The sequence below is a fragment of the Podarcis tiliguerta genome (assembly GCF_965153285.1).
Source record: "Podarcis tiliguerta genome assembly, chromosome: Z".
Lineage (NCBI taxonomy): Eukaryota > Metazoa > Chordata > Lepidosauria > Squamata > Lacertidae > Podarcis > Podarcis tiliguerta.
This window is the reverse complement of record NC_139553.1, coordinates 8,512,609-8,527,158: the sequence shown is the minus strand read 5'-3', so window position 1 is coordinate 8,527,158 and position 14,550 is coordinate 8,512,609. Positions and strand designations below refer to the sequence as shown.

Genomic DNA, 14,550 nt, shown 5'->3' with positions numbered 1-14,550 from the left:
TTTAGAGCTTCCCCCCACCCTCCTCCTTGCTGAGTCCTACAAGGGCAACTCCAGGACTAAAAGTGCATTCAGATGTGAGGAACACTGTGTAAGTTCTCCTGTCCCAATTTCTGATCTTCCTTTCAAACTGCAGTAGTACCTGTTGTGTTATTGGGGGTGGGGTGTTGACTGATATACCAGCATGCCATGTTAAATTTAATTCACACCAGCGGGAACTGTGTGGCACGACATCTAACATAATTGGACAGCGTTGCCACACCCCAACTTTTCCCCTGTGAAAATGGCAGGAAAGAACTGCATGCCAGGTTGCTGCCCCAAATTTTGTCACTTCCCTCTACAGCACATGCATAAACCACCGTCTTGACCGCTGGATCCAATCTTGGTCTCAGCTGCACCATTTGCTGGAGCCTGTCTTCACATGCTGGGGAAGCCCCTCACTCACTGAGGGTCTGAGAACCAGCAGCTACCCTCACCTGCTTTAGCCAGCTAGAGGAAGCCAACCCCAGGGTGTGTCCACTCTTGCATGCTGGCAGCTTCCACCAGAGGTATGGCCCCTCCCCTAACACCCCATACACCCCAGAAGTGCCCCCTCTACATACAATGAATGTGTGATAAGGGCTTGCATCCTATATTCATTGAGAGTATTTGTACCCTGCTGTTCAGCCAGAAAGGCTCCCAGAGCTGCTTACACACAATCAAAACAAGGCAGTTCTTATCCACAAGGCTTACACCCACAAGGGAAAAGGGAAGGGAAGGAAGAGGAAAAACAAAACTCAGGCGCAAGTTTCTAAATTGTTGTTCCTATATTGACCAAGAGGGGCAGGAGGTGCCTGGTGGAGCGGCGCCTCTGACAAAGCTGATGAAATGAGCCCTGCTTCCCATCGTTCCTGGTCTGCTGGAACGGCAGCTGTGGTGAGAGGGGGCCTGATGTCTTGGCCTGTCATAGCAGAGCTGATGGAGTGACGTCTGCTTCCCAGCTCTCCCATGGCTCTATAGTCATTCACTATTTTACTCTGCTGAGGTGTGGCTGGTACAGATAGGAACTAGAGCTAAAGACGTTTTAGGGTTAGGAGCTTGGTGGAACAACAACAACAAAAACAACAACAACAATTATTTATTATTTGTACCCCACCCATCTGGCTGGGTCTCCCCAGCCGCTCTGGGCGGCTTCCAACAAAGATTAAAAATACATTAAAATGTCACACATTAAAAGCTTTCCTAAACAGGGCTGCCTTCAGATGTCTTCTAAATGTCAGGTAGTTGTTTATCTCTTTGACATCTGATGGGAGGGCATTCCACAGGGCAGGTGCCACAACCGAGAAGGCCCTCTTCCTGGTTCCCTGTAGCTTTGCTTCTTGCAACGAGGGAACCACCAGAAGGCCCTCGGCGCTGGATCTCAGTGTCCGGGCAGAACGATGTGGGGTGGAGACGCTCCTTCAGGTATACTGGGCCAAGGCTGTTTAGGGCTTTAAAGGTCAGCACCAACACTTTGAATTGTGCTCGGAAATGTAGTGGGAGCCAATGTAGGCTCTGAATCCAGAAGCTCCTAGTTTGATCCCTGGAACCTCCAGATGACCAGTCAGTCACAGAGCTTGTGTGTGTCTGTCTCTCTCTGTGTATATGTAATTTACCACAGGTGTCAGGGCGACTCAACCAGTAACATAGGCTTTATTTGACAACCTGTACCACTGGTTTGATTCTGTACAAGGAAGTTCTTTATCATGTGCCATTTTCATCATCCCAACCTATGATTATCTGTCATCTTATTCCAACTAATTGTTGGGTCTCTGTTTTGCTTATTAATGTGGAAGCTCTATTACGGTATGGTCAAAAACAGGGTCAGCGTCTTTGCAAATCCCTCATTCACAGGGTCAGTGAATTCCGGGCAGCACCAGTTTCTTGGTGCCAAATTCCACACCTGTGTCGGATCTTCGAACAGAAATTGTTCAAGTTGAATCTCTCTTGAAACATGCAAAACTGAGAATGTGAAAGAAGAACCAAAACCGCATTATGCAAAAGCTGATTTCCTAAGAGGCAGATTCTCATGGTCAGTCGCAAAAGCCTATGGAGTGCATGGAGTATTTGGGTCCCATCCCTGCCCAAGTTCTGGAGAGCCACTGCCAGCCAGAGAAGAAAATAGGTTAGATCAGTGTTCTTCAACCTTAGGTCCCCAGATGTCCCTGGACTCCAGCTCCCATAACCCTTGACCACTGAGCTTGCTGGCTGGGGGTTGATGGGAGATGGGGTCCAAAAACATTTATAATAATAATAATTTATTATTTCTACCCCGCCCATCTGGCTGGATTTAGAGGGCCACAGGCTCCCCACCCTTGCATAATTTATTATTATCAATAACTATGATTGTGTTCTATCACATTCTTCCTTCCATAGGAGTCCAGGGCAGTTCACATCATTAAAAAAGTATATTCACAATAATTAAAGCATTCAAAACTACATCTCTTAAAAGCCACTTTGAGGCAATTTCTCAATATGGGGCATAATTTTTTAACTAAATTAAAATAAACCTAATCTTATTTGCATACAGAAGGTCCCAGGCTCAAACCTTGTCTTCTCCAGGTAGCACTGGAAAAACTCCTGTCTGAAACCCAGGGGAGTTGCTGCTTGCCAGTGTCAACAATACTGAGCTTTTTAATGCTCAACCTAAAGCAATAAGTTGAACATACACTGTCTGCAAAAGAAACTCCAATGGGAGTTGAGGAAATTCACACAAGACTAGGCATGTCTAGGTGTGAGGTCGCAATTATTGGGTTGCTGTGAATGAAAGAGATGGAGGCGGAAACAGAATCAGGACTGATTCTTTCATTGTGAAAGAGCTTGGGAAGAAAGCTGTGGTTTCTAATCAGTGGGATAATCGGGTAAACACTTCTAGCAGATCACATGAAGGGAGAACAGAGAACTGGAGAATTTCCTATGTTTCACTAATTCCTGAGGAACATAGGAAGCTGCCAGACCACTGCTCTACCCAGTTCAGTATTGTCCACAGCCGTGTACACCAACCTTGTGTCTCCAGTTGTTTTTGGACTACAATTCCCATCATACCTGACCACTGGTCTTGCTAGCTAAGGATGACAGGTGTTGTAGTCCAATAACAGCTTGGGACCCAAGGTTGAGGAACACTAGACTACACTGACCAGCAGTGATTCTCCAGGCTTTCAAGGTCTCTCCCAGCCCTGCCTAGGGACACTCAGAATTGAACCAAGGGTTAGTCTGCATGAGAATCAGATCTACGCTCTCTTCTGGTCAGTGAGGGATATAGACTGAACAGAGAACCCACAGCTGAGGAAGGAGTATGGCCTAGGGTGAGTCCCAAAGGTCCGATAAAGAACATTGGAGGGAGACACTTGACCCTTGGGGCTGTTTTCTCCCTTCCCTGGCATATTTACAAAGATACCCAAAGTCTTGTTTGCCCTGTGATTCTCAGATGAAGGTGGTATAGAAATTTAATTAAGAAGAAGAAGTCAGGCATGTGAACTGAATCAGATTTCTCCATCCATCTCTAAAATGAATACAGTGGGACTTCTCATAAAATAAGAATAGCACTCTCTCACATTGAAATCATGGGGACTTAAAAGGACTTTGCTTTGACTGGCTTGTTCTCATAGTGTTTACGCTGGGGACTACAATAAACATCAGAGTCCTCTTCCATAGGAAGTTGCATCAGGCTGTTGCAGCAAATGCAAAAGAATGTGACTAGCCTATTGAGACCTACTTCCAAGTATGCATACACAGGATCGCTCTAATGAGGTGGGACAGTTTGGCACATACTCAAGTAGGACTTCCTGAGTAAACAGGCAGGTAGGATGCGGAAGCAGTACTGTCTAACCTACTTTCAAGGAACCAAAGAACAGCTTCTGGTTATACTGGGAAAGCCCACTGAGGAAGCATGACTCATATCACCCCACCGCCTTTTTCATGCACACACATGTTGCATTATTTTAATTAGCAAAATACTTATTTAAAAGCCATTATAGAAAATGGGAAGGGGGACGGGATTGCAACAAGAAAATTCAGAGCCTTGTCAAGTTACATCAGATTCACCTCCAAACCCAGTAGTGGCTGGTGCCCTCTGGGAGACAACTTTTCTTCAATTGCTGGCCTTCGGAATGACTAGGAAATACCTGGATGCAGTGGTGATTGGTGCCCATTGAGGCAGATGGTGCCATAGTCAACGAGAGGCAGAGACAACTCATTCTAGTTTGGCCCCTGCCCTCCTCCCCGTTGAGTTCTACAAGTTGACTGGCAGTTCCACCCCCTGGACTGACTGTAAGTAGGAAGGCAGGAAGTAGAAAGGCTGGCTGATATTGGTGGAACGGGCTCCAGTAATCCCAATGGACCAGCCCCCACTCTCCAGCTCTCTCCTGTCCTCCGCTTGCCTTTTGGGAAGACAATAGGATTGGCTTGGATTGAAAATCCACACACACCAGTCCAAGGGCTATTTCACATTGACAAAGGCTCTTCTGTTCCTGCTGCCCATTTACCTGGTGGCAGTCCAGTTTAGGCTGGTCCAGTTGGGCACTGCCCCATCAACCCCAACTGCTCCTGCCTGTCTGCCCTTTTACTTGCAACCAGTTCAGAGGGTGGCCCTGCCTGCCACCTTAGTCTCAAGTGTAGCCCTTGTAGAAGCCAGAAGGGAGAAGGATGGGCAGGGGACTAGACCAGAATTAGTTGGCTCTGCCTCTCATTGGTTCTGGCTCCACTGGTCTGAATGAGCACCAGCAGTTGTCTGTCTTGTGCTGACCTCTGAAGTAGGAAACCCATCTATCTGGACAGGGGGTTATGGGGTGGGGAAGGAATGAAAGTCTGTGCGGGGGCATTTTACACCCATAGCCATACCAATTAGCTCTCAGGCACAATTTAGCAAGGACCTTTCAAACCCTAGCTTGGGGCCAAGATACCTGGGGGATCACCTCCTCCTGTACTATCCTGTCCTCTCCCAAAGATCAGGAGGAGATAAGTGCCAGACCTAGGACAGAGGCATGGCTGGTGGCAACAAAAGTGGCACTGTAAGGTAGGATTTGGGGGCAGATGCTGGCAGCCCCACTCAGCAACACAAGTAGGAGAGCATCAGGGTTCTCTCATTACATTCTGAAGTAAGTGAAATAATACACATCTCCATCTAAAGAGGGCCAACCCTTGTAAAATCATGAAGTCCAGAGTCTGAAATTGCCTAACCTCACCACTTCCAGACAGTTTTAGGGAGGGATTCTATAGCATAGCAGCAAATTCTGGGTGCACAGTTCAGGGTGATTAGGCACGCCTGTGCAACAACCCAATCCAGCCCACCCCACCCCAATCATTTTCATAGTCTTCTGAGCTGCCTGCATGGTGTATAGCCACTGGGAGAGCTGGACCAAAAATTTCTTTATACTGTAAATCTAAAGTTTGTATTCATGCACTCTGGACCCAAGATATATCTCTCCAACCCAACTCAAGGATTAAGTGTCTGTAAGGCAAGGGAATGGGACGCGAGTGGCGCTGTGGGTTAAACCACAGAGCCTAGGACTTGCCGATCAGAAGGTCAGCGGTTCGAATCCCTGCAACGGGGTGAGCTCCCATTGCTCGGTCCCTGCTCCTGCCAACCTAGCAGTTCAAAAGCACGTCAAAGTGCAAGTAGATAAATAGGTACCGCTCTGGCGGGAAGGTAAACGGCGTTTCTGTGCGCTGCTCTGGTTTGCCAGAAGCGGCTTAGTCATGCTGGCCACATGACCCGGCAGCTGTACACCGGCTCCCTCAGCCAATAAAGTGAGATGAGCGCCGCAACCCTAGAGTTGGCCACGACTGGACATAATGATCAGGTGTCCCTTTACCTTTACCTTTTTAAGGCAAGGGAATAGCTGCAGCTCAATGGTACAGCATCTGCTTAGATTACAGGGGTCAGCCAACTTTTTCAGCAGGGGGCTGGTCCACTGTCCCTCAGACCTTGTGGGGGGGCAGACTATATTTAATTTTTTTTTGGGAGGGGATGAACAAATTCCTTTGCCCCACAAATAACCCAGAGATGAATTTTAAATAAAAGGACTCATTCTACTCATGTAAAAACACGCTGATTCCCGGATCGTCCGCAGGTTGGATTGAGAAGGCAATTTGGCTGCATCCGGCCCCCAGGCCTTAGGTTGCCTACCCAGGCTTAGATTAGGTCCCAGATTCAGTCCCTGCCATCTCCAGGTAGGAATGGGAACAGTCCTTTTCTGATACCCTGACGAGCAGCTGCCAGTCAGTGTGGGTAAACTATAGTGAGCTAGATGAGCAATGGTTTGACTCTGCGTGAGGCAGCTTCCGATGAAACTCGCCAAACGGTGAGAGATGTACATCAACTTCTCTTTAAAAGGAAAGTCATCCCAAAATCTCTCTCTCCACCACCACCCGCCCCCAATTAGGGACAAAATAAGGCTCATTGTTTTTCAAGGAACCCAACAAAACACTAGTCTGTTCCTGGTAAACAGGCAACAGATGGAGACGCTGACTCGCCCAGCGTGCAAATTAAGATCGCGATCGAAATTTCATTACGACGCTCTTAAAAGAGCTAAATAAAGGCTATCTTCTGGGCACAGTTACGTTATAGTAAAGTAGCTGTCCGGCATTTGTTTATAAAAATTGGATCAGCATCTATCTCAGCAAAAATGAAAGCAACACGAGCCGGGGAGAATCTGTCCACAAACTTTTGCTTTTTTAAAAAAAAACAAGCTCCGCATTTTTAATTTGCTTCCAATTAAATAAGTAAATTAAATAGACACCATCTACAATTTTGAAACAGACTTGCCTGCATCATCTTGCTGCAGTATTTTCTTCACCTCTTCCTTTTTTCCTCCGGCAGAAGCAGCAGGCGAGTTGCCGTCTGCGCGCAATTAAGTTCGTTCCACTCGATCAGGTTCCGCCTAGATTCAATGCCTCGGTAAAAGATAATGAATTTCATGAGGAGTCACGTGGGCCAGGGCGCGCAGCATCCTGGGAATTGTAGTCTATTATTCTGGGTTTATTTATTTGCACTCCCGTCTTCCTCCCCAGCCCAGAACAAATGCTATTTTACGATTTAGACAAGCGGCACATTGCAAAACCTTGATTGACTGCATGCATCGCTTTGTGCTTACTCTAGAGTAAATAGAGAGTAGAAGTTAATCAGGCCGATTCGAAAAAATATTGCAATAATACTGCGAATAATAAATGTAAATCTAGGAAAGAAAGGGTCGGGTAGTCCTAAGGCTCTTTGCAACGATACCGTTTACCTCGGTGCATAGTTGTGGTTCCCTATTTTTAAAGAAGGGCGGGAGGGAGATTTTGGACATTTTCAAACTACACCTCCCAGAATGCTTTGCTCGGCAAGCCCGGATGCAACAGCTGTAACAGCTGGTAGGGACGCTCCGTGAAGCACTTCCATTCCTGCAATCGCAGAGGGCCTCCCTGCGATTATCTTATTCTGCTAGGCATAATATTAGTTCTATATTTATTTTATCTTATCATTTATAAGCCGCCTTTTAGGCTAGCTACCTTCACAAGGCTCCAGACATGCACCCCTCGAATAACAAACATTTCAGTATCATCCTATTATGCCATTTTAAGCATAATCAAAATCAAATACCAGAAACAAAACCACCGTGCTAATTAATCTATCGTTCTATTTACAACCAGTAATCTTTTAAATCTTTATAGCCAATTAAAACAAAAAAACTACAGGATCTCACCAACTTTTTTATTTTATTTAAAAAGGGTGAGTCTTGAGCACATAAGACAAGCATGTTGGATCTTGTCAGTGACCCATAGTCCAGCATCCTGTTCAGTGGCTGAACAGATGAAAAAGACTCAGTTACACAAACACACACACACCATTATCTTGATGTCTGCCCTCTGGTTCTCACCATATATGTAAGCTTAACCCTACATACCTTATCCCAGATTTTAGTTATCCATTCTCTCAAGAATGGTGTTCTTACCTCCTCCCCAATATGACAATAATAATTCAGGCACAAGGGTGCCAACCTGAAAAAAATATTGTGGGGGCCCAGGTAATCCCCTCCCTGCATAATCAATCACATTACACACTGCACACACACCATCTGAATGGGAACGCCCACCAACTTTGTGGGGGTCTGGTGCCCACAAGTATTTTATTGTGTGTGCCGAAGCCCTCGTGCCCCTAGGAGTTGGTTCCTAGGTTCTGGCAGCAGTTAATAGATGTTGATTAATTCCCTGTCCTCTGTTAGTACAATTTTCTTTAACATATCAAAAGAGGAGAATTAAAGGGTCCCTGGGTAAAGTATAACCAGTTATCACAGTACATTCTTTGTTTCCCATCACTATACCTTCCAAGGATTTTCTGGCATGAACCCAAATTTCTCAGCATTTGCAGCTTTACACCTCCAGCAGGTACCACCGGCAGTTGGGTCTATTAGGCTAAGACATTAGGTTCCTGCCATTGGTTAATTTGGCAGTCGCCTCATCTCCTGACCCTCTCTGTCTCTCTGTCGCTTAGATTCATTCCTCTGCAAGAGGATACAGATGCAGCAGGCCCCTTGCAGCTTTGAGGCTCAGTCTTTGCAGCAGACTGCAGCTGAAACCACCTGATGATGCCTTTAGAAAAGGGAGATGGAAGAAAACACAGGAGGGTTCCGCATTTTTCCTTGGCAGCCAGAAGCAGGTTGTTTGGGAGCAATGATTTTAAAATTACTTTAAAAGCAGATTTTCCAGTAGCACGAACACTGCATCAGACTCCACACACCAAAAAAGGAAAAGCCAAACAAATACAAAATGTGCCCTGCTCCTTCCTTTCACCCTGAATCCATGGTGGGTTTCTCCATAGGGAGCTTGTAGCACACCAGGGATTCATCCATCTATCCACCTTAGTTCAGTAACAGGTGCAAAACCAGGAGTATTTTAGGAGTGTTTACTTTGATGTGATGAAGCGTTACCTGACTGAAAGAGAAAGAAGAGGAGGTTCCAGCCAGAAAGAAGAAAGTGATTTAATATGGTCTGGGGAGTTTAAGAATGGGAGCAAACTGAGCACATTCTCCCTTTACATAATTTGTGTGTACACTCTGTGTCTGCAATAGCCTGTAGTTAGTAGTTAAGGTGCTTAATAAATGCCTACACCTATGTGTTTGATTTTCGTCCACCCCAATTTTTCAAACCACACATCAGCTTTCCGACTTCATGATGGCCCCACTCCAGCCCACATTTTGTATCCAACTGCACAACAAACAAACAAACGAGTCACACTTTTTTCTGTGCTGTGGGTAAAACCTCAGCGCCTAGGACTTGCCGATCGCATGGTCGGCGGTTCGAATCCCCGCGGCGGGGTGCGCTCCCGTCGTTCGGTCCCAGCGCCTGCCAACCTAGCAGTTCGAAAGCACCCCCGGGTGCAAGTAGATAAATAGGGACCACTTACCAGCGGGAAGGTAAACGGTGTTCCGTGCGCTGCGCTGGCTCGCCAGATGCAGCTTGTCACACTGGCCACGTGACCCGGAAGTGTCTGCGGACAGCGCTGGCTCCTGGCCTATAGAGTGAGATGAGCGCACTACCCTAGAGTCTGGCAAGACTGGTCCGAACGGGCAGGGGTACCTTTACCTTTACTATAAAAGAGTTGGAAGGAAAGGATACAGTAATCTGTTCCAACCCCCTGCAATGCAGGAATTTTTTGCCCAACTGGGGCTTGAACGACCATGAGATAAAGTCCCATAATCTACCAACCGAGTTATTCTTTGAGGCCTCAGCTGAGCAGTGTTTGCAGATTGTCAGTCATGGACAGCCCTTTGGTAGGGAAAGAGAAAGGGGCTAATATAGAACTCTATTCAGTGCTAGGAATGGGAAACCTCTTTGGCTGGGACTGCCCTTTACGTTTCATTTTTATACACGAAGGTCTGTACTTGTGTCCAGAGATGTCTGTGGCTTTTGTAAGGACAGATTGCTTTCAGCATGATACATTTCCTTCCACTCTGGACAGATCAGCACCATGCATTTTGTTAAGTTGTGGGCGAACATATCGGACGACACAGCGATTCTTCAAACAGCTCTTCTTTATTCAGATGCCAGAACAGAAGTGAACTGAGGAGCTCAGTCAGCCTGCTTATATAGAGCTCCAGTACAATGTAACTGTTGCCATTTTCTAAAACTATCCAATCACTGAACGTTACTTTCAATCCTTCATTTGCATGCAAACTATCCAATCACTGAACATTACTTTCGATCCTTCATTTGCATAACTATCTACAGTATCCCCCTGCTGACCCAGGGTGAGAACTTCAGTACATAACACATTTAAAGCACACTCAACACACATCCCTTGTGTGAAGCCACTACTCTGATAAAATGCCAATTGCTTGATTCCTCATCAGATTTTACACAGGTTTAAATTTTGAATATGTATTGTTACATGCCACCCCCAAATGGTGAGAGACTCTGGGAGTACCAAGTGTTCTGTTTTCTTAGAATGAAGGTCAAAGGAGACTGGTATCTTTAGGATATATGGGTTTTTAATGCATATATAGAACCTGAACACAGTCCCTCCAAAGTGTCCCTATTTGCCAGAGAGCTCCCTGAGTTAGAGAAGCTGTCTCGGTTTCTGATTTGACCCCGGAATGTTTCACTTTTCCTTAGGATGTCTCTATTTTCAATGGATAAATTTTGAATGGTATGGAGTTATCTGACCCCTGAGCCATCTGAAGGCAATCCTGTATAGGGAAGGTTTTTAATGTTTTATTGTGTTTTTATATTTGCTGGAAGCTGCCCAGAGTGGCTGGGGTAACCCAGTAAAATGTTTGGGGTATAAATAGTAAAATTATCATTATGGAATGGGACATCCCTATTTTCATCAGAGAAATGTTGAAGGGTTTGTGTACAGAGAATGGGAAAATATCTATAACGAACTGAAAAAGATGTTTAGATTTTCATTTGAAAAAAACCCAGAATCCTTTCTCCTAGGCATCATATCAGAGGAAATAAAAAGATCGGTCAGGCCAATATTTATGTATGCAACTACGGTGGCAAGGTTAATGATTGCCAAAAATTGGAAAAGCAGCAGCGTCCCAACTAAAACAGACTGGTTATCTAAAATGATAGAATACTTCCATATTGCTGAACTAACAGGGAGGATGAGGAGAATAAAGTGAATAAAGAGTGGGCTATCTTTAAGGAATACATCCAAATTTATGTAGAAAAAGTAGAATTTCTGACAGATATTGAGTGAATCCAGAAAATGATTAGAGTGAAAGGAGAGTAAAGTTAAGATTAGAAGAAGAGATTAAAGAAATAATGAAATGTGTTTAAGCTAGTTGGAAAAATAAAGTAGTGTAACAAGAACGGCTGGAAGTCAAGTCACTTGGTGGGTGTCCGTGTGGGGTAGGTGTGTAGGTATGTTGATATGTACAGTATACTTAGGTATTATATAGAGTAATGTAGGTATGTTTTATGTTATGAAAATAAGGCAGTGTGTTATGTACGTGTATTGTGTAATTGTGCAAATGTATATTTATGTGTTTTATATGTTAATAAAATTTAATTTTTTTAAAAAAGAGAATGGAGAGATTCACAGCATTAGCACTGCAACAGATCTTGCTTTCCCTTAGGTTTCCAGAAAAGCCCCAAAGACATGTAAAAGACATGTAACAGGCTTGGCTAAGACTGTTAACAAAGAGACAAGTTTGACCACTTCTTGTAGATTCCCATCTTACATACATCAAGTCACAGGATTGGTGGTACCCAAATCTATCATTCAAACCAACTTCTCAATCCTATTATTTGTTTCTGTTGATTTATTGGTTTATTAATAGTCTGTATAAGATATTCCATTTTTTAAATATTTGATGTTTTATTATGTTTTTATGTATGCTGTAAGCCGCCCAGTGTGTTTGGGAAACCCAGTCAGATGGGTGGGATATAAATATAAATATAACAACAACAACAACAACAACAACAACAACAACAACAACAACAACAACAACAACAGATTTATGTAGTGTACATTAATAGCTATTTACTTCCAGGCAATAGTTATGGGATAGCCATTGGACTTCCTTCCCACATGCTCCTTTCTCTTAGGTAAATAAAAGCTGGAAAATCATATATTGGAAGAACATTCTCTATGAGGAAAGACTGTTCAGACTGAACAAAAAGGAAGGTGGGAGTTAGTTTATAAGACTTCTCCTTCCACTCATAATAACTAGAAACCATGGCCACCCAATGAAATAGATTGGCAGGGAATTGAGGACAGACAAGGGGCAGAAATTATTTATCAGACAAAGTGAAACAAAACAAAACACCCTGCTATCATTTGTTTACCATATGCACTGCTGTAGAATCTGGGAATGAACACTAGATGGCTTTGAAATGGGATTTTGAGAAATTAATGGTGGGCAGAGTCTTTTTCCAATCAGGTGGTGATTAACACAAGGGGCTGTTTGTTTTAATGGAGAACACAGATCCCTCTATTTATGAGCAAACTTAAGAAACATCAGCATTGTAAGTACAAGAAAAAGCAGAGCCAGCTCTAGGTTTTAGGGACCTTGTGGCAAACTGCACCTCTGACATCAGTAGGTGATGGGGTTGCTAGGTGGTAGGGGATGAGCTGGCCAGCAGCAGTGTAAAATAAGGTGGGCAGGGCAGGTGTAAGCTCATTGGCCTTTTTGTTGGGAGTTGATGCTGGGCAGTTAAGACCCAATAATGAAGGCTGCTGCCCAGCTAGAGATAGCCAAGCACTGGACGTACTCCATATAGTTCTTATTGGTGGGATGGTGGTCCAAAGTCTGATCTCTTGCCAAAATGGCTTATGCAAAAAGGTGTTGAGGAGCAGAGGGACTGCTCTGCAGCTACACAAGACCCCATTCTGCATTATGTTGCTGGTCAGAGAGGTGTAATAATACAACTGTCACTTCTGCAGAATTTTGTTGGATTTACAGCCGAGATACCTCCCTGGACAAGCAGCTCCTGGTGGATATTACTAAGTGGTTTATTTAGTGTGCTTGTGAATTTCCCTTTTCAACATGTAGTAAACTGCTGTGCACTGCATTTTTATGTTTATATTAAGGTTCCTTTGCAAGGTTATGCATAGTATGATGCTATGTTGTCATGGCAGTGGCAGACTTTGGGCTCTCAAATTTCAGCAGTGCCTTGTGCAACGCTAAAATTCAATGATACCCCACTCCCCAACCTCTCATGCTCCTTTCTACAGCATTGTTTTGGTGCCCCCTGAAGCTCTAAAACTGCCTCTGGTCACCCAGAAGTATATTTTTTATAAGGGGGAAGCTATCAGATAATTTCTAATATTAAGTACAACTTAGGAACACATCCAAGGTTTCTTCTGTGTGTGTGTGTGTGTGTGCATGCGTGCATCGCAGTTGGACATAAAATGTAGAGTTGGGGAAAATTGTGCTGTCAGAAAGCTTGACAATGTGCAATTTGAAAAATGGGTGGGGGTGGAATTGAGCAATTTAGATGTAGCTGTTTATTAAGCCAATGTCAGGGACAGCATGTACACAAATTATGTAAGGGTAGGATACGCTTGGTTTTCATACATAAAAGATATTGCCCAAACCAAATTAAAACACTGTATTCTTTTGGGCTGGAAACTCCTCTTCTTCCCCTTCATCTCTGGGCAGGTCATGCTTCATAACACATCCTCATAAATACATTTGAAGTACTCCTGGTTTTGCACCTGTTACTGAACTAAGGCAGTTCAGTAACTGATAATGAACCATTGCTTCATAAGAAATACAGGCTCTTGTGGAGACACCACCAAAGATACAGGGTGTGAGGAAGGAGCAAAGCACACTTTTTATCATTTGGCTTTTCTCTCTCTCTTTTTTTTAGTGGGGTGTGTCTGATGCATAAGTTGTGAAGTTGTAAACAACAACAACAACAACCCTGAACTGGCTAACAAATCATCACACACGATTTGGGGGAGGCAGACTCAATACTATAACAAATATACTTGAAGTGTATGAGTTCAAAACTCTGTGCAGTCCCACATTCTGAAATTGAAAGTATTTTCTTCTTCTTTTAAGCAGGAAGCCTTAAAACAGCAAAGTCTGCAGACGGGAAGCTTCCTGTGTTGCTAATTAATTCAGTCCTGCTTTCAGAGCCACAAAGAGTGGAATCTTTTAAGTGAAGAACAATTCTGTGGTAGTGTGAAGGTTTTATGCAAAAAAAGGTCCCAGGTTCTTTTTTAAAAAAATAATAATTATTAACCGACCAATCAAATCAAATCAAATCACATCCCATAAATTCTGAATTACAAAGCCGAGTTTTAAATTTTTGTTTAGGGGACCCATATTTCAAGATCCGAAGGGGGATTCTGATCATCTTCTTGCTACTGCGTTAATGTCCAAATCAGTCCAAATAAAGTTCACAATTCTATCCAGTCTTATCTTGCTGTTTCCACATCTCATCTTGTTCGTATATTTTTTCTTTTTTTCTTTATGATCTCTTCTGATAATCTCCTTAAGCAGATAAACACCAATTATATCCTGTGTGGATTTTTCCGTTCGTCCAATCCTCGTATCGAGATGGTTTCCATATATCATCACTTTCATAAATAACATCGCT

At 43.9% G+C, this 14,550-nt stretch overlaps 1 protein-coding gene across 3 annotated transcripts in view; it reads right to left on the bottom strand.

The window, feature by feature from the left end:
* The window catches only part of SLC31A2 (solute carrier family 31 member 2), a 526,804-nt gene extending 519,839 nt beyond the window's left edge, over nucleotides 1-6,965 (bottom strand). For all 3 annotated transcript variants that reach the window (XR_014507088.1, XR_014507089.1, XM_083423216.1), the window contains exon 1: nucleotides 6,782-6,965. Coding sequence is in view for 1 of the 3 variants with exons in the window: in XM_083423216.1 (XP_083279342.1) it covers nucleotides 6,782-6,790 (9 nt within the window). In the remaining 2 variants the exon portion in view is untranslated. The remainder of the gene's footprint in view (nucleotides 1-6,781) is intronic.
* Nucleotides 6,966-14,550: the final 7,585 nt, after the last annotated feature.